General features: G+C 38.6%; 1 protein-coding gene across 13 annotated transcripts in view; it reads right to left on the bottom strand.

The window, feature by feature from the left end:
- The window catches only part of ABI1 (abl interactor 1), a 77781-nt gene that overhangs the window by 8564 nt on the left and 41420 nt on the right, over positions 1–27797 (bottom strand). For 2 of the 13 annotated variants that reach the window (XM_079299589.1, XM_079299593.1), the window contains exons 3-9: positions 19381–19557; positions 9751–9765; positions 8924–9024; positions 5612–5752; positions 3801–3901; positions 2820–2894; positions 1051–1227 (exon numbers count right to left, since the gene is read on the bottom strand). In XM_079299589.1, coding sequence (XP_079155715.1) covers positions 1051–1227; positions 2820–2894; positions 3801–3901; positions 5612–5752; positions 8924–9024; positions 9751–9765; positions 19381–19557 — 787 coding nt within the window. The remainder of the gene's footprint in view (positions 1–1050; positions 1228–2819; positions 2895–3800; positions 3902–5611; positions 5753–8923; positions 9025–9750; positions 9766–19380; positions 19558–27797) is intronic. The other 11 variants (XM_079299595.1, XM_079299590.1, XM_079299596.1 and 8 more) reach the window with 7 other exon arrangements.

The following is a 27797-nucleotide window of genomic DNA, read 5'->3' as shown; positions in this document are numbered from 1 at the left end:
GCAAGAATAGAAGGAAAAATCAGATTTGGAAAAAAAGAAAAGATAGATACTGTGTCTTCATTTAAAAGAATTTCTGACTAATGTAATACTTCTAAACTACTCAGAAAACTCTTCAGTGTCTCAAGTATTTTAAAAGCATTCTTTTCTTAAGAGTAAGAACACAACAGCAAACACTGGTCTGAAGAGATCTTGAACCCAAACATCAACATTTATTTTCAAAAGAAATATTCCTCTGAAGTTTAAAGACTTGGCATTCTGAACACTACTGAGAAAAAAGCATTACACAACTACCACTCCTCAATGTGTATTTGATCAAAATTAATGGAAATGACAAGGAAGAAGTTTCCTGATAGAGCTTCCTACCAGCAGCCAAGATTCTTATTTTGCAGATCTTTCTGCAGTGAACCTTGTTTGCCCTTTTGGGGTAGGCAGACAGGAGGCTGCTGACTAAAACCTGCTCACCTGCCCATGGCATCCATCCCTTTCCTCATTCATCTCCTTCTGTACTCCCTACTAGTATGAAAGCACAGAGAAGTTGTATTCTAGAGGAGAGAGACTGAGCTCTTTAACAGCCAAGAACAAAGGAGAAGTTGGAATCAGGAAAGGATTTAAGAAAGAGACAGAGACAGGGAAGAACTGTGTGACAGAACTTGAGCATTGTGCTCAGATACTATTCTTTTGTTACTATCCAAATAGTGGGGGACTGTACTACAATCACATTAGGTCTCCTGCAAAAAACCCTGGGTTTAGTTTATGCTCTGCAAGCACACCTGAAATACCAAGTATAATGTGCCTATAATTAGATAGGCAATCCTAATAATTTCTTGTCATGAATAACAGTAAACAAGTCAGAGGGGAAAACAGTATAATTGCATATAGTGCAATCGCTGTACAATTTCAATATGGTTTTTCTTGTTTGTTTTTCCTTCTATTTCAGGGAAGAAAGCAGTTATCTCATTGATGCTTTTCATAAATGAATTAAAATGCCATGCATGCTTTTACAATCATTTTGCTCAAAACAGTTTGTGATTTCAGAGCTCAGCAGCTTACTTGAATTTTGAGAATAAAGAGGCCCGCCATTAACATGAGGTTGAGCAGAAAATGGGGCAGTCACAGAAGGATTCCGTCTGTATCCACCAGAAGATGCTGAAGAAGTGGTAGAGTTGTGTCGCGAGATTTGCCTGGTCATTGTGCCATACTGGGAACCAGGAGCTGAACCAGGAGCAGCTGAAAAGCATTAGCCAGAGGAACCAAGGAAAAGACTTAAGCAGAGCATTACTTGGGATAGAATGCAGAAAATAGAAAAAGTCCAGAATGTGAAAAATACTTGATTACAGTTCTCCATTAATTTAAGGTCAGTAACAAGCAATTAACAGAAAAATAAACATCCCCATTACAATCAATAATGAGAAACAAACCACACAGAACATAAACCAACACTTATATAAAGGGCATTGAGAAATGCTGAGAGTACATTGGGAGACTGGATTGGACTGGAAAATTGAATCCAACTCTTCCAACTCTTAAGTGTATCTCAATTATACTACATGCAATAATACCCTTTATCAAAAAGGCACACAGAAAAATAAATCCACATTCTGCTCAAAAAAAATTCACTTCCATTGCAAAGCTGAACATGCCTTCAGTCTACTAAAAAACAACACAAAACAGTGAAACAAATGTCATGAGCTTCAGATACTTAGTACATTTATCATTCATATTTGCTGGTTGTGCTTTTATATTGATGGAATTTGTACTAACAAATCAAAATCACCAATGGCAGCTGACAAAGATGTCATTCATTCTTCATGACAAACACCCATATTTACCTTCCACCTCTTGCTGCACAAATTTCAAGGTTAACAAAACGGTTTTTCTCTTTCAGATTAACCTCTGACAGACCGAAAACCACACCTTGCAATCTAATAAATCTCATGTGCTGTAGTCGCATGAATTAATGCAATTCTTAAATGCAAAAACTAGTTTGCAATAAAATGTTTTGTGCTTCTATATACATACATCATATAATTATATAAGACACAAGCAGCAAGCAGGCAGAAGTTTGCAGTCCTGTAATGCTGTCCAAAGTTACTTTCACTTAACATTTCAGTAAGGGAGAGTGCAAAGGGTTATGTGGGTCAAAGCCTCCAAAGCTAGTTTCATAACTCAATCAATTATTTTTATCATCAGCCTGTGACAGGAAAGGGTGGGGTATTTTTTCCTGTCTATTTTGAAAAATACTACTTTTAGATCCCACCCTAATTGCTACATGTAATGCCTGAAGCAATTTCTCAAGAACTGTTAGTTCACATCCTCAAGTCTTCCAGTTGGACACCTGCCTGCAGCATTATGGAATCAAAGCCAAGGCACTGTGACAGACACTTGTGCTTTCCAGTCACTTTATGGCCATGGAATAGAACACACACATTGCCTTACACATAAGCTATCATTTCTAAGCTAGAGTGCAAGTGCAGTGACTTAATTTCTGCTGCAGGAGTTACACAGCCTAATACCAATACTCAATCTGATTCTGAGATCTTATAGATCAGATTAATTGGATCTTAGCTTGACTGGGAGAAGATTTCAAGCAACTAGCAGCCTTTTCTCCATACCTAGTGCATTTAGCTTCAGAGGCTTTAACCACAGGAAATTAGTGCAGATTAGATTTGTTGAAAAAAAAAAAACCAGAACTGATTTTTGTAATCAAATCACATAGGTCCCACTACAGAAGAAAAAACACCCTCACTAAGTTCATTAGGAAGAGATGATTATTGATTATGCAGCATGACTGCAATCACTTCAGCAGTGACAAGTCTCACCTATCAGACTGCCCATCGGGAGAGGTGGAGGCAGTGGTGGTGCTGGCGGGGCTCCAGGAGGAACAGAAATGTGTGCTAATAAAATAGTTTATATTCCTAATTAGGCCATATTATTAAAAGTTTAAAAAAAAAATACAGGCACTTGATAGGCTTCCCAAACAAATATGAAAATTCAACTTGAGTTAACTAATACAAATTCAGACCCTGATCCTATCCAGGGTTCTATATACACTAGTCTTTATTTTCATTGACTTTTATGGGATGCCAGATGATAATAAGATTTCATGCCTATTTGTACCACTGCAGGACCAGAAAAGGCCCTGGAAAAGGAAGCCTACATGTATATAAGGAAGAGAAGACTTGTCATCCAAAAAACAGAGAAATCCTTGCAATACCAGAATTACGTTACACCAAAATTCCAGTGTTTCCTTATGTGTTATGGGCTTGCAAAACAGTTAAATAAGTGACTGGGCTGGTTTATTACTAAAATAATAATAATGAAGAAGGACACTACTCAATCTCACCATTCATCATTCTTAAACACGGGGGAGTCTGCCTCCAACGCTGAGAAATCCCTCATGGCTCTTTCACCACAGATGGCAAAGTTAGCACAGTATTTCAGAAGCCAGTCTTTACCATTAAACATGTAGATAGTTGCTGCTGCTCTCAGGGCATCCAGAAATGCCAAATTGTAGACACATTCAAAATTATAGTTATGCTTTAAAAGGATACATTTGTCTTTTACTCCCCTTGCACCCCTTGATTGTCTTATAAACATATGGACCAGCAAAGGTATGTTAACCATCCAGTAACTGACTGGCCTGCAACTACTCTTGGTAAAGAATTAAAACTTTAGACATCACTTAGCACTCACAAGTAATTTCCTGAGTAGGACTGTGCTTCAGGACAGTTTCTACCCCATCATGTTCAGTGCAAACACAAGGAAGCACAAGCAGTGAGCGTGGGAGCAGTGCCACCTACCTGGCCCGATGGTCGGCGGTGACGGGGTAGGCACGGCAATGGGAATGCCAATACTGCTGCTGCCACTGTTCTCTCGACTGCCACTTCCCCCACTACTGCCACTGCAGGACAACACAAGTGTTAGCACAGCATCTCCTACCAAAGCATATCAACAGTCACACTTCTTGTGTGAGCTCGGCCAGCCTAACTCAATTACAGACTCTTGAAAAACTCCCTATTAAATGCCTCTGTCTTTGCCTACAACTGCATACAGATAATCACGTCTGGATGCATTACATTCCTAATAAATGGAATTAGCTAAGCTGATAAACATCACTATGAATAAAGTGTGCAATTAAATGCTTCAAAAAATAAAAAAGTAATCAACCATGCAAGTTCTAGGCAATGGAGTAACAACTTCAGGAGTAGTTCAGGGGCCTTGTAATAATTGAAAGTAGTACGCTGGGGCTGGAAGACTTCATGGCTAAATACTAAATATTACTTAGGATTAATTATGCTGTCACCTGAAGGAACATTTCCTCTACTCAGAGGACAAGTTTAGATTGTTAAGTTTTCAACTGAGAATGGACATGATAAACCTCCTGGGGTGGGGTGTGGGGAATGATGTGCCTAATTTTCTGTGTATCTAACACTCCCCACAACGCCCACACACCTTTTATGTACGAGAAGTTTGCTTCTAAGACAGTCTGAAAGGTAACAGTACAGCCAGCTCAAAATCTGTCTAACTAATGCTATATGATATGCAAATCAGAATCCAGAAATGCAAAACATAGTGAACTACTGGATACATTTCTACATGTGCCTTCGGACACTGTAACATTTGTTTTCTTAGAGGGAACTGAAAAAGAATCAAAATTCAGGTAGAATCTGCCCTTATCTAAGAGCACTCCTTTCGTTCAAGTCTTGAATTTATACACATTAAATGGATAATGTAAAAGAAACTAAGCAGGTAAGATGTTTTGAAGCCACAATTTCACTTTAGTTCATCCACATTAATTAAGAGTACTCAGTGAAGTTCTAGTTTATTTACCACTCCTGGATAACTATAAACCACTCAAGAGTCAAGTGCAAATTATTCAAGTATCTATCTTTAGAAAATACCATTACAAAAAAGAAAATCAGTGATCTGAAATGGAAGCCAACATAATTCCTTCAAAATTAGTGTTCTGTCTGCTCAAGACCTTGATCTTGTCACCATGGTTGCAGCTGAATTTCTAACTGCAGCCTACATAAAAGAAGATCCTGTGAGACAGGAGTAAGGAGCATTCACAGTAGCCAGCTAAACAGACTAACAAGATCCTCATGAAGTGACATTTAGAAGTTACTTAATTCTGACAGTATTTCATCACCAACTGTGTCGAAAATACTCTCTCAATCTCTGTCAGTGACCTACCATGTTTAAATGCCTACTGGGAGTTTTTTAAAAAAAGCATAATATTAAGGAAGAAGCTCGCTAAAAAACAAGCTAACCTTTTACTTCTAACTACATTGAATTCTTTCATCTGTTTTTTCTCTGCAGTTTGAAACCTGTGATAAAAATCAAACTGGAAAAAAAACTCACTCAAGAGACTCAGAGAAACATTTAGCCTTGCAATTCAAGAAGTTTTAAAAAGCTACACTCAGAATACTGAATATGAAGGCACTTAGTGAAGTCAGCAATGCAGTAAAGTTCTGTCGATGCAGTGGTGGAATAACTCACCTTTTTGCCTTTCAACAAAAAGCTGAGCAGCACAAAGCTTCAAGGCTTTTCTGTGACTTCAGTAAGCACTGGCTTGCCAAGCAGGAAAAGTTACTGTGGGAAAAGACCCTACCTGTGTGTTCGTGGTCTCTGGTTCAAGGAAGCTGTCCTTCCTGGACTGTGCTGACTGCCCAGCCTGGCAGGGCTGGTCATGTAATCATTCGGGACTGTTGGCGGTTTGACCGGCTCCAGGGTTTTGTAAGGAGTATTTCGTCTGGTCAAGGAAAAAAAAGATTTGAAGACAAAAAGATAAAGAATCAGAAGATTAAAAGGATAAATTATTGAAGTTGCAAATCAATTTGTTTTCTAAATTTTTCATTAAAGATCACTGCAGTGACCCACACTGCGGTATATTACAACTCCAATGGGCAGGACAGACAGCTCACAGTCAACAGCCCAAAGTACTCTTACATAGACACATCCATACAAGTTGGCCTACAGCACATAATCTGGTCAAAAAAGCCTAAACTAAACTAAGCATCCAAAATACATTATTTGAGCAACCTAACACACAACAGCTACATCTGTATAACATTCTGGGTTACCTGTCAGCACATGACAAATTTCCATTGAACCAATCTCCTCTTTCCTGCCCCCTCCTTCCCTTCCCATCAGAATCCTTTCCAAAAGTATTCTTGGCTAAAGGTATTCACCTAATTAAGGCATCAGCAAGGCTGAATCAAGATTCACAGAACAAGTGACATTTGCAATCACCAGTGCTTTTCCTAGGAGCACTGCTTCACACAGTAATCAAGAAACCTCATCTCACATAAGCACATTCTGAAAGTGCCTCATAGATAACCTTCATTGTCTTCATTTTGTGGGCCAAGAAAGTGAAGCCCAGAGAATTCCAACCTAGCAGACTGCATCAAGTCAGAAATGTAACATGGATCTTTTGAGATCTATTTACCAGACCCCTTCACTGCTATAAGAACAGTGAATTTATTGTACTGAATCGCAGAGCTCTTCAGCTCTCACCAATAACTGAGAGATCCACTGCAAAACACTGAATTTGGCAATGCACCAGAGCTAAGCAAAACCAAAAATACTGAACTACTGACATTTAATAATTTGTTCAATTACTGGTTAAAACTGAGCTGCTAAGTTATACAGCTCCCTGATATTTTAAGAAACTTTCTTTCTACAACATGAAAAGCAACAGTACTGAACTTACTTTCCAAGGTTATTTCAGTTGGAAGCACATTAACAGTCTGCCCTGCTTATCATTTTTATTTGGTAGTCTTTAGATCTCTATTGCTTACAGTGGGGAATGCAAAATTTCTTCTTTTTTCCACAACTGATCTCTTTTGGCAGATCTACAGGTGGTGACACCCTGCATATTAAAATCATCTAGAGTTCTTCATATAGACAAGCTAATTTACAAACACCACAGTATCTGAAAACAGTTACAGTATTTCCACTTCTTTCTTTGAGACGTTTTGATAATAAATTGTTATAGATGAAAGACAACACTGTTTCCTGACACTGCTCAAAAATTCCCACCTCACTGTCCCTCCAATGTTTCAGGGTCATCCAGGTCTTCCTGACACCAGGAAGAGCTACAGAGAGCACCAGGGCCTTGCTTTGCTCCAGGACCCTCAAGGAATGACTTCAACTACTCCCACCACAACTACTCCCACCATATCCAGCTCCAGCAACTCACTTATTCTTCCATGGTACTTCCAACCTGAGCACCCAAAGATTTCCACAATCTCTCCCTGGTCCTGTAAAGAGACCCCTGCATACTTCACTCTTCTTTGTGATTTCCATGCAGGGCTCCCTCCCCACCACATTCCTTTAGATAGTCCTGCCCTGGAGGGACAAGCTGCACAACAGGCAGCACCTCCTTAAAGGCTGATGTTACACACTAAGCTCATTCTGCTTTTACACACTTATCTCTGTTTTCTGGATCAAAGGGAGAAGAGTAGCATCCTTGTGGTTTCTAGCGATTTTTATGCATAAATTAGGGAAAGTCATGCCTGTGATATTTCATGCTTTGGCAGAACACGGCTGCTCAAGACAAGAGCTGTACTTCCTGAACAAGAAGGGCAGATAGAAATCTCTCTTACAAACCCACATTATTCCTCCCCCTCAGCCAACTGCTGCCGCTTGTCAAGCTCATCTGGAAATGACATTCAGCTGATTAATCCTTATCAGGCATTAGCCAAGGCAACCAAACAGCTCTGGCTTGTTCAGGGGGGAGTATTGAGAGAGGCAGCTCACCAGTACATCAACGCTGCTGTTTCACTAGCAAGCATCCAAGAGAATATGAAAGTGCTACCCAGGTTCCCAGGGCTGATAAACAACTCTCTCAGCTGGGATAAGAGACACAATTGGAATACTGATTTCATACCCTTGAGCAATGGGAATTTTCAGAAAACATGCTGAGGAAAACTCTAGGTTAATTTCTCTGTGGAATATGCAGCAAACACTACCACCAAAGCCTCAAACAGGGATTAAAAATCACTGAGTCTTCAACAAAAGGAGTTGCTGCTTCTAATTTTCCTTGATCACTGCTCTTGATCTCTACACTGTTCCATCTCATTATTCCCCATTTTTCCAACTTCTTGACTCTCCAAGACAACACACCTAAAACCAACACAACCATGCCAGCCAGCTTTACAGTGCCTCAGTCCCCCACAGTATAAGGAGGGGACTGAGTGTGACAAATAAGTAGAAGGTCATTTATGAAGCCTTTTGAAAGATGTCGCACAGTTGAACAGACAAAACCATATGGCACAGGCACTGAGCTTCTCAAGTATTAATGTTTTGGTCTCCAGCAACAATTACTTGCTGGCACACCAAGATAAGCAGATTTCACTCCCCACAGGTCCACAGCAGCAAAATAGATGCAAGAAACTCTGCTCACAGTGGGACTTGGGAATAGCAAAATCCTTTCTCATTTAAGTATAAAAATAAAAATGCACAAGCCAGCAAGAATCCATGCTGCCTCTGTGTTCACAATGCCATAAATTTTGCTTAGATAATGCAACAACTACAGCATGAACAGCCACTTCATAGTTCTTCTAATATTAAGAAATTACTAGACAAGAACTTTACTCGAAAAGCCTTTCCCCTACTGAAGTGAAAATTTAAGATTTGTTTCTGTCACTAAGAATTTCTCCCCAAAAGTCAGAAATAACAACAGCCTCCTCATTTACCTATATCCATATTAAATCCTTCCCCATGAAAAGAAAAATTATTTCAGTCATCCTGAAAACAACAGTCAATGCAGTTGAAGGGGCTCATACAGAAAAGGTTGTTGTGATTTTTTTTTTGCTAAAGGCAACCAGAATTGCCATCTATCCATGAATTTAAGAAACATCAACACTGGCACAATTAAAAATTTCTATTTCACAGGAGGGACCAGGCAGTCCATTCTTACCCCAGAGTTCCCCGGCCCGACATGGGAGGACTTGGTGGTTTTTGTGTAGGCGGATTTGTTCTTGACAAGGTGCCAGTTCTTGCAGGCTGGTTATTTCCATGCTGAAATAAGGGAAAACATGATTTTATTTTTATAACAGAGCAGCTCTATTACTGACAGCTTTTTTTTCTTTAAGTGTAAGAATATGAAGTGAGAATTCCCAGACAGCTGTCAAACAGCAAGTTTTCAGCTACACGAGACAGACACCAGTAAATACAAAGAGTCTAAACACAAGCTTAATGTTATTTTCATTATTAATTAACAACAGACATCAGAAAGGTAAGCAATTGACAGGTTCATGCACAAATGTCTTCTATAATTTTTTTTCCTTAAAGAGAAGCCACATTTGTATTCATTGCCATTCAGATGTTAATAATTTAAATCAAACTTTTAACACTGACAGTACAATACAGCCAGCATGGCCCAGAATTTCTCAATCTGCCCCTGCTATTTGACTAGCAGAGTCATTCAGGTTGTCTGGGAAGTCTCCTGCAAAAAATGTAAGTGAAGGGAGTCAAGGCATCTACTGAATTCAGAGCAAAGCACTATATGTGTTAGAGAAATTAATGTATCTATATATAAATGCAGATGTCAATGTATCACAGATATATTGACACACTAAATGCTGTAAATGAAAAAAAAAATAGTATAGCATGTTTAAGCTAAATATCCTATGGAAAGCAGAAGAGAGTGTAAGAGAGCACTAGTTTTCAGTTTTAATGGCTCTGCAGCCTCTACTATCAGTCACATGAGGCACTGTGGGTCAAAGGAGAAATAACACTTCTTACCTTGGCTTTTAGCCACTTAACGTTGGCAAAAAAAGAGGGGAAAAAGGTAAAAATTAATGGCAGATCCATCACAACTGATATGACAGGTTAAACTAAAGATAATCACATTTTAAAGAAATTATTTGTGTCTACTGATAATTAGATCATCCCAGTACACTAAGAGACATTCTGTTGTGCCAGTTATTGAAAATTCAGTGTCTGACAAAGTGACCACAGAAAAGCACTTGTGCCAAAATTAAGTTTAGCTAAGCTTTGCCAGATATGTCTGCCAGGTTCCTCATGGGCAGTAAAGGGTTGAAAAGCTCTCTGCTGACCATTCAAGCCCAAAACCAAATCAGTGCTATTTCAAAGGCAATATGCACTTAGGAATTCGTTAAAACCACAGCTTCAGCAATACACAGAGAATTGACAGGCCTGTTGCTTTGACATTTAACCTTCATATGTTTTGAAGAAATCCTAGCTGCTACATTGAATGGTAAATAAAGAAAAGGGAATTTTTAAACAGAATGAGCAGCAGCGCCTTTCACCTCTGGTTTATTGACTGAAATCTGATTCAAGCTAGCATAAAGCTGGCTGCTCAAAACTGTTAGCAGGGATATAATGATTGATATTTTGAAATTTTATCTCTTGAATCAAGTCATTATATGATTTCACTGTATCATTTTAACAGCCTTCATGATTGCAGAGGAAAAAAGAATCAAAACTCAGCCTCATGAGGAAAATGTAGCATTGTAAATAAACTCAAGCCAAGTTCTTTCATTTTTGGGGGGAGAAGGGGGTCATGGGAGAGTGGGACAAGGGGACAAGCACTCATATTTTTGAAAGGGCTAATTTTACCAATTTAAAAATAAAAAAAAAGCCAAGTACAAACACCCAAACCAAAATGATCCCAAGGTGTTTTTTTTTTTGAGGTTGTTTAGAACTAAAATTTTTCTTCCTGAACAAGCCTTCTAAGGCAAAGCATTTCAAACTATGAGTTTGCATCTTCCTTTCTTCCTTCAGAAACACAGACTAGTTTAAAGGCATCCATGAACTCAGTAAAAAAAGTAATTTAAACGTGCAATACAGCAAATGTATATTTGAGACTTCTGACAAGGTCTGCAAAACCAATGAAATTCAGCTGGAGTTTACCAATCACATGAGGTTGGAAGCCACTGTCCTTAAGTTATTCACATTACAAATACAGGAACATAAATCCTGTTCTAAAATTCAGACAAAAAAAATTAGGTCTGGTAAGCAAATTTGAAGGTAAATCCATTTACATTTACTCCCAGCCAGGGCAGAAGTTAATCAGCAGAGTTCACAGGCATTTAAACCACCTCTGTCCCCACATACTTATTTCATAGATAAACATGCAGATTCAGTTCCCAAGACACCAGAGTACTCTCCCAAGCAGTGTATTTTTAAAACAGGCCTTTAGTAATGAAATTTGCTTTCTCTTCTCACAGGAATATGTGACCCTTCCCCTTACTGCACCAGTTGCCAACAGCAATGGCATAATACAAGGAATTTGTTAAAAGGAGGCCAAAAAACGAAACTCTTGCTTCTGTCCCTCCCCTGCAGACACAGCTAGAAACTTTTTTGAAGGCTTAAAAGGAAGGGTGGCACGGTTTCTTATCCACCATGCTACTACTAAATTTGCCTGCCTCAAAAATACAAAACCACAAGGGTTCCTTTCTTCCCTTCCCTTGTGCAGTGTCACTCAGCATTTATGGTGAGTACTTGCACTCCCCTCCTAATCCCTGTTACATTCTGCCTCCACTGCAGTGACAGTGTGAATATCAACATGTTGCAATGATTCAGTTAATCCTCATCTTATTTCAAACCTTCTGCTAAAGGTAAGTGCTAAGTACACTAAACATTTATCTGAAGTCCAACAGCTCTTGACCTTTATTCCTGTCTCTAGGACTACATCAGGTGAGCTTCATCCCTTTTGCCACCAATTAAACAATATACAGACAGTTACACATTTGATTGTTCAGAAGAATTAGACACTGTTGTCATACTGCTTTCCATATGTAAAAAGGTCTGTAGATGTCCTCTCTGTTGTTGTCAATAGAAATAAAAGTCATAGAGGCAGGAAAACAGAAGGCCAGAATACATAAGGAACTGGCATTCATGTGGGAGAGAAACTCCTGATCCAAAAGACCTAAGTAAGGGGGGAAAGCAAATGAACCAAAGCAAGATGAACCATATGGCTATTTAATCATGGTTAACAAGCTAATTAATTAGGAGGAGACTTTGTTTTTTTGGTTTTTTTTTTAAATCAACTGAGCTTATGAGGTCAACATTGCTGAATCTCTTGGTCTGAAGACCAAATGTGATGCTTTCTAAGCAATTAAAATACATGCTTGGAATCAAAAACAGTTTATGCAGAAGGGTCTAGACCCAGTGAGATTTGATGAAGGTGAAAAAAGGTAGCAGAAAACAAAAAGGAGTGGCATGTACGTGCTTAATGTACGTGCAAGCATCTCTCTACAAATGCCTCTAGGCCAGCCAGCCTGTTGGCAGAACACAACCATCACCAAGTGCCTGATCAGTGCCAGGAAGGTCAGAGCCAGGAAGAAGGGAAATGCAGGAGAAATGCAACATGCATACAGTTCACAGCTTCAAGAGGGAAGAGACTGTTCTGAGAGGGTATAAAATAAGAAACGGGAGGTGCAAAAGGAGAAAAGCTTAGTAAAATTAAGAGCATCATTGAGAACTCCTGCAGAAGCTGTGAAGAGCATGATTCCCTTCTTGTTCTGCTACTTGTATTACTGCATGCACAGGAGACAGTTCTCAACCCAAGAGCAGCATCCTGACACACATCAGAAAAAAAACAGTCTGCAGGCTTGCTGGGGGTGCTTGTGATGCTGAGGGTGAGAACTAGACAGACCAGGATGCTCCCAGAAAGGAAATAGGGTAGGCAAATTGGTTGGAGTTTCTTGCAATGATATAGCAGCAAGCAGAATAATCTTGCCTTTCCAGGGAAAACCCAACAAGCATGTGGCTGTCCTGGATAAAGCTTTAAGGGCTGTCACAAAACTAAGAGAAAGAAACCACAATCTCAGGTTTGAGAAATAAGAGTCAATGCTGCTGCATTTCCAAAATGTCCCAGCTAAGGCAGTGACACATCCACAGGGTTTGGACAGCATGGGAGAGCAGGCCAGCCTAGGACTGAGAGCCAGCAGTGGGCTGGAAAGGTGCAAAGCAATATAGGCAACAGGTGATTGCAACAGCCAGGCAAGGCATTTATCCAAAACAAAATTGAGGCTGCTCCTGTAACTCATGCCAGGAATTCAGAGCACCTGGACTTTAGAATTTAAGCTGTGGGTTTGGAAGGACAAGCAATTACTGTTAGTACCAAGAGACTTATTTGCTTAAGGCAACTCTCTTGGCAATTCCAGCATACTCAGTTCTGGCAGTCTGAAGAGTACAAAAACACCTGCTCCCAAAGGCAGCACTGCAGGTCACTGTAACTGAGGTCAAAGGGACAAGAACAAGAATGCCATGAAAGGGAAGGATGTGAGAAAATCAGAAGTACCCACAGCAGTCAAAGGATGTTGAGACATTGAGGGACTCCACTGGCTGGCCTCAGGAGGCAGCCATCTAACTGTTTTTAATAGTTTTCATACCAAGTAACAAGTCATGGGGGAACATTAGTCATGATTCAGGAAACTATAAAGTTATCCTTTGAGCTATAAACTGTACTTGGAAAACTAGGGATAAGGATGGTTGCAAATAACTCATTTATGTGAGCAAATTTATCTGTAAGTACACAAAAGGCTACCTGCACACAGAAGCAAAATCCTTATTCTGATATTCAGCAACTTTCTCCTGCACATTTCAGCTATGAACTCTCCAACTTTGGAGTGCAGGAACTTCAAATCTTTATGCAGGTTGTATTTACCCTGCTGTATTCACTCATTATTTCTCTGACTCCTGATTTAAAGAGCCAATTTCACTCTATATCCTGCCATACCTAGGATGACTGAAAGAGGCCATTAAAGACCACCCAATACAAGGCTCATCAATGGAAACAAGGGCTTAAAAAGTGTGTCAGTCTGATCTCCATTAACAGTAAGTATCTGGCAAACCTGGAACTTTCATACATAGGGTCTGTAAAGGCAGTAGTCTGAGATCTGTTATCTTTGACTAACAATCACAGTTGTCAGCCACAACAGAAAAAATCCCCACATGGTCAATCTCCCTTTTACTTAAAAAGGTACTTCCTTTATGAGTCATGGGAGAATGCCCCTATGGAAAGGTAGCTGGCCATAAGACCTTTTGAAATGCTATTATTTATTTGTGTGCAGCTAGGCAATTTTGTACAAGATTGCCTTCTGTCTCATCGGTCAGGCAGTTCTGAAATACCACATGGTGACACAGAGCAAGAAAAGCAGAAGCTGAAGGGTGCTTGTATGTGAAAGTAGGGGTTGCTTGAGGAAATGATACAGTAAAGCACCAAACCTAGAATGTGGCTTCCTTAGAGAAATCAAGATACGAGTTTGATAGAATATGTATTCAAAGATGTTGTTCAACAGGCAGACTGTATGTGGGGGTCAGACACCTGGGGAAAAACACTTTGCCACAATAGTTTTGTGCAGCTTTAAATAAATAATTCCTATGTCTCAATTTTCTTATCAGAATGGGTCAGAAGCTTTTGTTTGTTCTTCATTTCCTTATAGTCTATAGTAAAGCAGACTATTTTGAGGAAATGTAGGTTTCAAATGAGTATTTCTTTAGAAATTGAACATATGTAGGTAAGTCTCTCTTCAGGGAAATTTAACCTCTCCTACTAATATTGGCAATCTAGTCACTAGTCTTCTGTTAGTAGCAACCAGGTGTAGTTTGTCAGTATTGCTTCTCTCCTTTATTTCTTTTTTTTTTTTTTACTTTCCAATTAAAAGGCACTAGCATACAAAAACCTGTTGTGGATGATAGACAAACTTAACATTGTTCTCTTGGCACTCACTAGTCTTGTTCAAGAAAGACACATAGATTACTGCTTTTAAATAGTTCAAGATTTTTCAGTTGAGCTGGTGACTTTGAATCTAACTACAATAAAGTAAGGCTAGCATAAAAAAAAATTAGAAAATAAAGAGACCTCCAAGTTTTGTGTTTCCTTTGCAAGCTGAAAGGCCTGGAACCTATATTATATCAGATGACACTAGGCACACTTCTGACTTTCCAGTATCACGTGCCCTGTGGAAAGCAGAGTATTAACACTCAGAACAGAGTCATTAGAGTTGGCAAGAGGAAGTTCCTTTTTCCCCCCCCAGAGAAGCATTCTTTACCCTACAGCAATATTTACTGTTTGGCCATGACCCCAGAGGGATGATGTGACATTAATGAAATTGGCAACATGACATCCTTTGAAGCGTGAATGTCTGACAGAGGCTGGTAAGGGGACAAAGGCAGCAGCAGCTCCAGTTCAGGATCCCTATCTCACTTGGGTTTTATCAGGGTGGATTATTTAAAATTTAATATTCCAGCCTACACATAAACAGTCTCATCCTAAAGGGTAAGTAAGCTTGATTAAGTAGCCCTTCACCCTCACATCAGCATCTCATCTGCATTTTTATTTTGCACTGACACAGATTTAAGCATAAGGACTGCAGACAAGTAGGACATGCTGAGAAGCACAAGGGTAAGAGCAAGACTCCCTTCTCTAAGCTTAGTGTTTGTCAAGTTCTGGCTCAATCCCTACTTCAAGGGAGTCCTTCCAACTTCCATTTGCTTGAAAAAGATTTCTGAATTCTTAACTCCTGTTTAACTTTCTGGGCTCAAAAGCTTCTTACAGCTTTCATGTGCTGAAATGCAAATTTCTTTATCGTGACAAAATTACAATTTTTTTTCTTAAAATAAAATTGAAAGGTGATCAATCTTCAAATACAATTCAAGTTTGGTTTTGAAAAACTATTAGTTTCATAAAATAAACTTGATCCAATTACAGCTATTAGGCATTTCAATTAGGCATGCATTCATTTTATCTGCCTTTAACCATAAGGCATCATCACTTCAATTTCCTATTTAGCTGCCATTTTATAAATTGCTGCAATTCCACTTGCCTTCTATTCAAAAAGAAGATTATAATAAATTCAAAGGCCAATTTGAATGTGGCTTTTAAGGGCAAATTTAAGGTTTTTAAGGCAGCCTCCAAGCTTCCTCCTTCTCCCTGCTCTTAAACTAAGGATTTTCTGTATAAGTAATTGTGTTTGACCTATTTATTTGCTGGCACAGTATTTTTTTCTTTCCTTTCACAAAAAAAAAAGAGAGGAGGAAGGAAACGTTTAAGTAGCCTCTGCCTAATAATTTTAAACCAAGCTCTACACAGGAAGGTAGATAATGACACTTACTCTTGTTTACAAAGAATTACTTTAGCTACATTCCCCTATGCCCAGAGGGTGACAGCTGAGCAACCACTTAACAGACAAGCAAAAATGCTTCCCTGTGTGCTTCTTGCAGCCATCAACCCATATTTGGATTGCAAAGGAAAACCTCCTTGATAGCAAACTCACTTAGAAAGCTGTCCTGATTTGGACTGATGCTAGCCACAGCTTCATAGGGACATATATTTAAAAAAAGCAACTTTTGGAGACGTTGTCTGCATCTGTCCCTGCAAAGGGAAGGGGCAGGAGTACAGCAGCCAGGGCATTTTTGGGCTGCAGTGGAGGTTTCAGGCTGAAGGAGAAAGCACCTCTCAGACTCCAGAATGCTCTACAAAACCTTTTAAACCATGCTGGAGAAGGAAACAACACTGCCTTCCAGGGAAGTGTCTCCCATCAGTGAGGAAACCTGCTACAGAGGCAGCTGCTTACCCATCACTGCCACCTCCACCCTCACCTGCCCCCACAGAAATTGCTGCATGCGTGAGACAGAGGGAGGCATGCAGAGCCCTTCTCCATGCCCCAAGCACATGCATCTGCTTCTGCATCCTTTCTACACAGCCACGACAAGCAGAGACAAACAAAGAAAATGAAATGTCAGTATACACAGGAGCTGGTTTTGTATTTGTTCAGAGAGAAGGTGTATTGTGAAGACAGCATTTACCCTGAGGACTACACACCTCCCTAATTTCATTATTTAACTCTGTGAGACATTATTTTTATCTACACTTTCCATATGAAACAATTCAGGATCAGCCCATAAAATATACTGCCTATTTAAACAATGTTTTTCCTAGGATCAGTACTCAAATACATAAAAGCAGAAATAGGGTATAATCCAGTCTGCATCCTTGATTTCTCCTCCTTGCATTTTTCTTTTGTTTCTTCATCAAATCTACACCAGAACAGAGTCCCACTAACAGCAATAAATTGTCAAAGTGTTGTATAATTTTTATTTAATACTTACATGTCAAAATATGTGTTGTGCTGTATTTTATTGACAGTTGCTACAGCAGAAACATTCAAGGATCAGCAAGTTAGTCAAACTGACAACTGCTCTAAGCAGACCTCAAACTTCCTTTTCTCTAGAAAAACATGTTCTCTAAGGTCTTATTGGACATGTTGCTGTCCAACTTGGGGTGAAATCTTTGCTGAAAGACTTAACAGAGTCTGAAGCATCTTTTAAGACCACTCTGGACAAGACAAGGTTTGTAATTCAGTTTATTGCATACTCTCCCCTCCCTAACTGTAGATTCAAGAGGCAACTCAGATTCTCAGCACCATCTTTCATTAGTGCTGATTTCCAAGAGCACTTGATCCAGCTTAAGCTGTTTTGGTTTGATTTTCCTGTAACACCACTACCAACATCTAAGTGACTAAGTAATCTACCTCTTTTAGAGTCTTGATCTCACACTCTTGGAACCCAAGCAATAAGTAACATTTAATTGTGTCACTAACTCAGCACACTCTTTTTAACAGTGTCTCTAATGCATGGCAGCCACCTTGAACTACATACCAGAGGTCTGGCTGGCAGTTTATTTCATTTGTGTAACAAGTCTACATAGAAAATACCAAGTGTTCCATGCTTTTCACAGCTGTTCAACACTTAGGCAAGTTGCTCAAAGAAACAATATCAAGATATAATTTGCAGCTGTCTTGTATTTGAGTGGCAATCTGGTTATTAATAGAGGCTTTTTTACTTCTGAAAAGATCAAGCTTTTAGTATAGAATAAATCACTAACATTCAAAAACACCCTGTACCAAAACCTAGCAATGGGTAAACAGCACCCACTAAAAAAAGAGGGTCACGTGAATACAGAAACAGCCTTTTGCTCCCAAAAACAAATACTGATATTGGAAAATGCAACAGCTAACCCTTAATAACCTCACCCTTCTTGGATCAAGCAATCTGTTTTGAGTCTGTACAATGCAAGTAGTTCAGCAAAGCATCAATTCCAGATACTAACAGTAATTATTTGACTTTTTAACGTCTTCTACAGCACTTGATCCCTGGAGCCCTTAAATGCAGAAACCAATAACCTGGCACTGAATTTCTGTACTCTATGCATAGAGCATTCTCCTCAAATGCAGCATATACTGAAAAATCATCAGTTTCTCTGACTCCAGTGTTTCTATTTTATAGCAATTCAGAACACACATGTCAGGCTTTTACAGAAGACTGGCTTAATTTATTACTGTAAAACAATCCTAAGAGTTACAGGTTTCATACAGGTTCACCTATAAATAATACAAAAAAAAAATCAGGCAGTCCAAAGTCACTACATTAATTCATAGTCTACAGCTGCTATGGTATAGAACTGCTTTCCAACTTGTGTTGGAATTAGACTCCTGGGGACATTAGGAGTGCTACCACGAAGCAGGAAGTACCCTGGTACTCCATTGTGCCAAGTCATTCTGAATGATCTGGTCTTGAGCTCAGTGATTCAAAGGGCACATGATGGGCTGATACAGCTGCACAACTGACTGACCAGAGCACATCAAGCTTTAGAGGATACACAGGTTTTGAATAAATGCCATCCAAGAGAAGATTGTTGCAAACTGAATATACCTTGAACACCTGGTCTAGAGGGATACAAAGGTATTTTTTATAAAAATGACCAGGAAACAAATGGTGTTATATTAATTTGCTCTAATGACAACCATTTCAAGAGAGGTAGACATTAAGGTTTTTATTTAGGTTTTATTAAGGTTTTTATTTAGGTATTTTATTGTTAAGGTTTTTATTTAGAGAAAAGGAAAGTTAGGCTGTCCAATGGGAGTAGGATATCAAATACCACTGAGATTCAAATGAAAACTAGCTGACCCCCTTTCTTTTGTTCACTCACCAGAAAATTCCACCCCCACTAGCAAACTTCCCCATAGGAGATGACTTATTTTATTTCTTCAGCTATTGAGAAAAACTGAGTGGCAGTGACAACTTAATGTAGAGGAGGAAGTAGTGATAATTTTAAAAGTCAGTCATGGCTTTTTTGACAAGTCATTAGCCTAAGATCATGAACCATTATTTCCAGACACTGTAACTATCACTGACAGTCACAAGATTATGGAAAACATTGCTCAAAAACTCACTGTAAAACAATCCATTTTGTTATCGAAATGTTTGTATGTGGGAGCATATCACACCCATAATCCTTCCTATCATAAAGGAACTAAACATTTTAGTATCAGCAACATTCTGCCCCGACCCTGTCTCCTGGTCTGTGCTACTTGGAGTCCTCAAGTGTCCAGGAGTTCTTACCTTTACGCCATGGCCAACATCATCCAGCACCGTGTAGTCTATAGGTTTTCGAATATACCTTACAGGACGTTCCATGTTCGCTGGTGCTATAATTTTGTGAGTTCTTGATGTGTTCTTATTGGTCGTCAAAATGCCTATCTCTCTGCGAGCGACCTTTTCTTTATGGATGTCCACAGTCTAGATTAAAAACAAGAAAGTATGGGTTTCTTTAAGCATTTGCTGTTTTCTTTACAGAGCTAGCTACATGTTTAGGTTTCACTGTTAGACAGAGTCTGAACTGAGTTAATGCTGCTGGAAGGATGCCAGTTTATTGATGAAATGAGCTTAATCTACATGAATGTTGCTAGAAAATTACACCTTAATGAAATAACCAATATTAATAATAAAATTACAATTAATATGTTACTGCTTTGACACTCTAAAGACACTATGCAGATACAATTCTTCCAGATTAACCCTCAACATTCTTATGACTGACACTGGTAATAAATTACTCCAACTCCACAGCTGGGAAACCAGGACAGACAAGCTAAGCAATTTGCTCAGAGCCCCAGAGGGGGACTAAGCTTGGGAAGTCTGTACGGTAATTTCTTTCAGCAAAGCCATCAGTGCATATCAGAGTGAGAGTCTGCACAGGGAGGGACTAATTTCAGCACTGGGGCTAGTGACACTGTTCATAGCAGCTTTACTGAAAGAATAAAACAAAGCTTTAAAGATGTAAGTAAAGAAATATAAAACATGCTGCATTTTATTCAGGGAAAAAAAAAAATAAAGGCGACAAAGATCAGTCCAGCAGTCTATGAAAAATCAAACTAAGCTTCACATAACAGACATATTCTTCTACGAAGAATATAATCACAGCTTAAACCCTAGCTGAAGAACAAGTACAAATCAAGCACTGGATAACATAAGAAGTCCCATTTCTAGGAAGCCTATTTCAAGATTCAGGGATTGAATGTACTGTACAAGTAGAACCTCAGGGTCTCATTGAAGGAGGTGGCATCTGACAAAAAAACCCAAAAGAACACCCCTTTGAGCAAAACCTATCAAGCCATCACTTTATCCACTGAGGAAAATCTACCTTAGTTTATAATCATCAAATCCTCCTAGAAAGCTATCATACAAAAAATAGTGGAAATTGAGAAAGAAAAATCCTTATCTTAAATCCTGCCTCATTTAGGTACATCTCTAGAAATGGTTTAATCTAAAAATGAATGTTGTGATGTGCAAGGTTTTGTTTAGTGAAGCAAAGTCAAAGATGAAGCAGAAATGAACATTTCTAGGAAAGCCAGAATCCAGCAGTCACTGTGAAATGTCTTCAGCTGAACTGTTCTTTTCATTAACTGGTACACATGCTCAAATGACTTTAAATTCTCCTGACTACAAAAAGACAAACCCTTCCTTACCAGTTTTGATAGACAGCATTGCAGATTACAAGAAGGAATACATGTAGAGAATCACCAAAAAACAGTAATACCAAGCAAGCTTGCTTTCACAGCTTAAAGCTAAATAACAGACTGCTTGGAACGCTGCAAAAGGTTCTTTTACTTTGGAAGCACACAGAATCTTAATAGAAATAAGATTTGTAATTTTCCAGAGCAATGCATTAACTATGCATGTCTGCATTAGCATATTTGGAATAAATTAATTAAATATCCCAGTAAAACTTTGGAACAAGATTTACTGTTTTAGATGTGCATGCTCTGAAAAATTCCCAAGTCAGGAATTAAAAAAATGCCTTTCCAAATGAGACAATCCCATACATCAAGTATTTACCTACATCAGTATCAAATATCACCCACTGCACCCACATTTTCTCTGTGGAATCTCTGATTCCACAGATGATAGAATGAAGACTAAAGAATGAGATTAGCCTAATTTTTTCAAATGCAGCTATTATTTGTTCTTTTCCTTTTAGAGACTGAAATATACATATACATATGTATATATATATATATATATATATATATATACAATATACATATTCTGCCTTTGCATTTTCATCTTGCTGAAAGAATTATATGAGTGCTTTGCAAAATGTTCATCTCTCTTCCAATTTTTCTGCACAACCTGAACCTCTGTTCAATAACAGCAGGTCTCACACTATCTGTCAAAACTCTTTAACAATAAGCAACTCTTCATATTTCGTATTATATGAGCACTGCATAGGAGAGAAAAAGAACCATTTCTAAAGTCCCCTGAATAACACAGCAATTTAGGAGGTTGAGAGCATCAATTTTAAAAACATACAATGATGTTTCAAAATGAAGTTTTTTAAAATACAGACATGTCCCTTGAAATAAATCCATTCCTCATCCTCACAAACAAAATCTATTATTATTAATAAATTAATTTTTTTTTTAGTGGATGGACAAAGATGAGTCTTTACACTACGAGTTCTCTTAATATTGATTGCTAAAGGAAAAAAAGAGCAAAACTCTTCTGAGTACAAAAAGATGCATCTTTTCCTAGCAGTTAGTCTGTGAAACTACCTTTTCTTCCTGCAATGACAATGAAAATTCTGTAAGTTACTGGAACAGAGAATAAGAAGTTCCAGGAACAGATGCTGTACCACACATGCTTTGGAAACTGACTTAAGCAATTTTGCAACAAATTGTTCTAATGAAAATACCTCTTAGAGCAGGAAAAGACTATATATTCATTTTATCAGACAGCTTATCCAAAATTAAGTACTGACCAGTGATTTGTAAAGTCTTGGCATAAATTTCAGTGAGGCAAACAAAACAAAAAGAAGAGTATCTGTACCAAAGTGCAGGGCCATCAACAGGGCACATATGTAAATCCTGAAAGGCATTCAGACATGCCTGTGCAAGAGACTAATTTGCTGTTCAAAGCAAATGAGACTTCAACTCCTACCACATCTGGTGCACTGGAAAAGCAAGGCAGGATTTTACCCCTATGCAAAGCAAAGGCTCACAGCATATGCTTTGCCCACAGCAATAGGCTGCCAGTCAGAGCCAGCAGACAGCACCTTACTTCTTCAAGAAATTACTGGGTTTTTTTGATCTGCATATTATTAAGTCTTATGTGAACATTCTGCAAAACAAAGCACACAACAATTGGTTATTCTTGTATTTTCCTTTATATCTATTTGCTTGATGTTCATGTGGAAGTTTATTGTTTAGTCATAGGCAATGTTTTTCACTTTCAAAAGAGGAAAAACTCAACATACAAACAATTTTTAGTAGGACAGCAAAGCTTTCCAGCCAGTCAACAGTTAATTTCCAAGAAAGATGAGCTACATATACCAGGTAACAGCTAAAACAGATAATTCTCAAAGCTCTGGCCACACTTGACATAGTATATTTGTTCTGATACGGTAACAAGACAGGTAAACAGTAGTTAGTTTGTGATTTCATGCACAAAACCTGGAGAGGAGCAAAGTGGCTAACTGGCATGGATTAGCACAAGGTAACAAGAACTTGCAAGCAGTCAGACCAGCTTCAGGTATCTTTGGCCTATGTTGAAACAAACACATAATTTACCATTTGGGGAATAGGACAGGGATTTTCACTCTTAGACAACATAATCCAGTGAGACAAAGCTCAGCTTTATATTGATCTGGAGAAGAGGGAAAAAGCAGTTCTTCCAGGAGCACAGTGTGTTTCCTTTGGGAAGCAAATTTAAATGAACTTGTCAAACAAACCCCTTTGCCATTACGACTGAGTGCCAGTGACTATTCTAGCTAATCCAGAAGTTTGGATGTTGAAGGAACTGTTAATTATTAGCTGCCTCCACCATTTGTCTTCTTCAAATCTTATAAAATAATATAAAACAACAAACAGTTGAACAACAGGATGTAGAGTTAAAATTTAACAATTTGCTTCCTTAGAAGTAGCCTCAAGGCCAAGTGAAGCACAGCAATGATACAGCAAATAGTTTTCCTTTTATTATCCAGTGCTGCAGATACCACTCTACCCATGTGCTAGAGTGTGCTAGCCCAGAATAAACAATTTACAATACAGAGAGACTGAAGTATCTCTGGCCAAGATAATATGAGGGTATCTAAACATCCTAATAAAGATCACACATATGGGGGTATTAAAATAAAAAGGGAAAATGAGAAAATTCAAACTTCAACATTCCTTTTACTCCTTAACCACTGCAACACAAATTTACAAGCCAGATACTTGCACAGCCACCACTTCTCTCACTAAATGTATATACAGCCAGGAAAGTGCAGAAAAAAAAAAAAAAAAAAAAAAAAAAAAAAAGTAACTTCTACCAAATCAACTCCACTAACCAGGCACTATCAACTTCAGGCTGTCCTGAAGGACAGAACAACTCATTACACCAATATCACAAATTTACACCAAGCAAATACCCTTTAGATTTGTGTTAAATTAACTGATACTGCAGAATTGCTGTTCAGGAAAACTCCACTTCTGGCTTCCTCCTCTGCTCCTCCCCAGCTGCTCAGGAATGAAGCAGTAACAGCACACACACTCACCTGACAGAGGGGACAGGAGAAGCACTTTGTGGTGCTCCACAGCTCTTTCCAGCAACCTGGAAAAAGCTGCCAGGCTTTTGGGAAGAGCAAAGACGAGGGGAGAAAACAGTTTCCCAGTTCTCAAAAGTCAAAGTGGCAGCTTTCAGGTAAAACTTCCCAAAAGACAGATTAAGATACAGGGTAGAAAGTTACAAGTTAAAGAATTAAAAAAATCAACAAACAAATCAAACAATCAACAAATCACCCAAAACAAAAACCACCAAAAAACCTCCCTCATCAAACCACCCCCTCCCAAAAAAATCCCCCAAAACTCAAACCACTACATAACTTCAAGGAAGAACAAAAAGTCACTTCAAGGATATCTCCTTGATCTTAAAAAAAAAAAAAAAAAAAAAAAAATCTAACACCCAAACATACAAGACCAAAAAAACCTAAGACTATACCATCACTTTTAAGGACAGCTTTTCAGGCCATTTCAGGCAATGCTTTTAAGACCTTTTACATCATACAAAAATATTCCCAGTGCCACACTGCAAGCCAGTAACTTTTCAATTTGTCCCTAAACTCACTCAGAGAAGAAGAAACACAATCCACAGACTTCCTTAAGATGCCAATTTTTCTAAAGCAAGGAGACAAGGAAGACCAAGCAGCTTGTTACTGGCAATAGTTTTCTGTAATTTTGGCATTGTTTCTCTTTTTGCTTTTTCAGTTTGTGGTTAAATACAGGGTTGGGTCTCTTACTAACACTTTATTCCAGGCAAGTAGAGCCCCAATTACAGGGCATCAGTGCTATATATAGCTAAATGTCAGCAGAACAGATTACAATTACTTTATACAAACAAAACCCAGACATAAGACATTAGCCTTGCAAGCAGCATGACCTGCTACCCATTCCCACCCCATCTCCCTACTGCACTTGCTGCACTCACATGTCCTGAGGCTCAGCAGCCTGTTCTGCACAAACTTGGTGCAGAACAGATTCCCTGTGCTTCCCCAAAGGAATCTGCTCCACACCTCAAGTCCTGTGTGCACTCTGGGGCAGCTCAATGCAAGAAGGACAAGCTATCAGAGAGTGTCCAGAGGAGGGTGACCAAGATGGTGAAAGATCTCAAGAGAAAGCCATACAGGTGGCTGAGGTCACTTTGTTTCTCCAGCTTGGGGAAGTGAAGGCTGAGGGGTGCCCTCATCACAGCCCACAGCATCCTTGAGGGGAACAGCACACATGGAAAGTGCTGATCTGCTCTGGTGAGCAGCAGTAGGATATGAGGAAATGAATGATCAGACCAGACATTAGGAAAATGTTCTTAGCTGAGAAGGTGGTTGGTCACTGGAACAGGTTTCCCAGGGAAGTGGTCAAGGTCTCAAGCCTGTCAGAGTTCAAGGAGCACCTGGATGAATTGGACTTAATGATCCTTATTGGTCCCTTCTAACTTTAAATGACTGTATGCTAAACACTGCATCCCTGAATTCCAAACTAATGGAGAGAACAGTTTTTCATCCATTCTATACCTGAACACTGATATTCTCTTAATGAAAGGGCATTGCTGACAGTATAAGATAAAAGAATTGCTTAGAAAAAAACAACTTTAAGACCTCTATTAAAATACAAGCCAATTGGAACACTAGATTTGACATACCTCATCACAGCAATCCATCAAATATAATATCTTCTCCCAGCAGAAACTGTGCCTGATGTGACACAAAATACTGGGAAAAGGCACAGGTTTCACCCTGAACCTTTGTCAACAGAACCATGCAATGCACAGGACAGTGAGTGGTGCAGGGAAAGTTTCTTTTCTTTCCTTAACCTCTGGTACAACCATCTGGATTCCAAGCTTATTTCTTTACATTTCAAATATGAAAGGTAAGACAGTGAGTGGTGCAGGGAAAGTTTCTTTTCCTTCCTTAACCTCTGGTACAACCATCTGGATTCTAAGCTTATTTCTTTACATTTCAAATATGAAAGGTAATATCTGTTCTACTGCCCACCAAAAAAAAAAAAAAAAAAAAATCAGTCACCACTTCAGATTTAATTGGTCATACATAACAGTAAAACACACAGTCAAAAGTTAAAAACTTTATAACAAATATTTTCTACTACAAGTTCACACACCCAGACTATGAAGTGTATTAACCACAACAAGAATTAACCAGCTAAGAAACAAACACTAAGGTGATTTTGGCATCCCTTAATAAAAACAACCCAAACTTTCACTCTGCAATCTGTTCCTAAATCCAGCTTTAATATTAACCCCTATTCTGCAAAACTACAGATTTCATTGTCTTCCCAGTTTATACAATAAGGTTCCCTGAAATGAAAATAAACTGGCGAGACTAAGAACATCAACTAGTGTGGAACAACATCAACTTGTGTGGAATTCAAGTCCCCAGTTAGCTTTGAACAAATTTGAAGGCACCGTACTAGAAGCTTTATATTGGTTATCTTTCACTTTCATCATAAAAAGGGGAATTGCCTTTCTTACCATGCCCCTCTTCAAGAGATAATTTCAAGACATTTTTAACAGCCTCTTGGACAGTAATGAGAATGAAGTCTGCTAAAGCACTGTCAATTTATCAGTCAATCTACAGAAGAAACTTAGTGCTAGCAACAAGCACCAATTACAAGAGCAACAGAAAAAGGGAGATGCTTTTCCCAGTTCCCCAAATTCCTTTAAGAATATAAGGATTTCAAGACCTTTTTATTTCACATGAACAATCCTTCAACCCAACTTTCACCAAAGCTAATAGATTCCTGAACACCACTATCTAAATTCATTTGAGAATCCTCAGAATATCCTGCCATGCCTCGAACCTTCCCCATGCAAGTAAGGTTTCCTATCACACTGAGGCATTTGGACATCTGAGTTTCACCTTGTGTGTTTGCTCTGCATGGGGTGCTGGCAATGTAGGAGGCAACTGAAATAGATTTGAGAGTTGTATTTCCAGAGATGGAAACCCAGCAAGGTTTTCTGGTAAGTTTATAGATATAAGTTTCTCACACATTCTCTTCAGCATACAGACAAGTGACAATAGTAGGACAGGCTCTCCAGAAAGTTTCATCTCCTGAAGTCCTGGTAAATCCAGGCCTCTTAAGGTAAAGGGCTAGCAGAGCCAGATAAGCCATATCTCATGTAATCTGATATGCCTTCCTTGTCCTGCACAGAGGGCTGACATTCAAGAGCTTTTACAGATTGACACAATGAACTAGGACCACTAACATAGACATATACAGCAACTTTCACAGTCCATATAAAATGTCTGTCACCAGCAGAGGGGGAAAAGCTCATAGGTAAAGGTACACTTTTAAAATACATTTCTATGCATAAAATATAAATATATATTAAAAAATAAAATCACAGTGCTAACAACACATTTTACGAATATTATCCAATGGAAAGGAGGGTTTAAAAAGTGTTGATTGTGGGCCTTATTTTGACAGTTTATCACTGTTTTTTCAATTAAGATTATATGTTAATCCTATGGAGTTAGCCCCTTTCTTTATATAAAACACTAGCAGTTTTTTCTCAGACTCTCCTAGCAACTGTCATTAGTATAAAGTAAAAGGAATTTCAGAAACATTTGAAGATATTTTATACCTTCACATAGATTTTTTTCTCCTGGGGTATCAGGACAGCAATAGAGGGTGAGTGGTTAGGGAGTGAAGCATACCACAGACATCCCATTTACTGGGGGCTGTATGTTTTTAGAATTCAGAAGCACAGAACGTAAAATGATGCACATAGTTTCATAGTGAGTTTAAGCTAATAATTTAAGTAATAATTTCAAGATATATTTAACAAAAAAATAACAGTCAGTAACTTGCGCTTTTAGCAAAAAAGAAAGACTCATTAAAATCAAGAAACTGGAAACAGAAGCTAGAGAAATAGGCTTAAAGATTACTAGCCATGGACATATAGCCTCATCTTTAGCTTTTCTTCCAAAAGAA

This window comes from Erithacus rubecula, assembly GCF_903797595.1.
Source record: "Erithacus rubecula genome assembly, chromosome: 3".
NCBI classification, from domain to species: domain Eukaryota; kingdom Metazoa; phylum Chordata; class Aves; order Passeriformes; family Muscicapidae; genus Erithacus; species Erithacus rubecula.
Note: the sequence above shows the minus strand (reverse complement) of the source record. Positions and strands in the feature narration are given on the sequence as shown.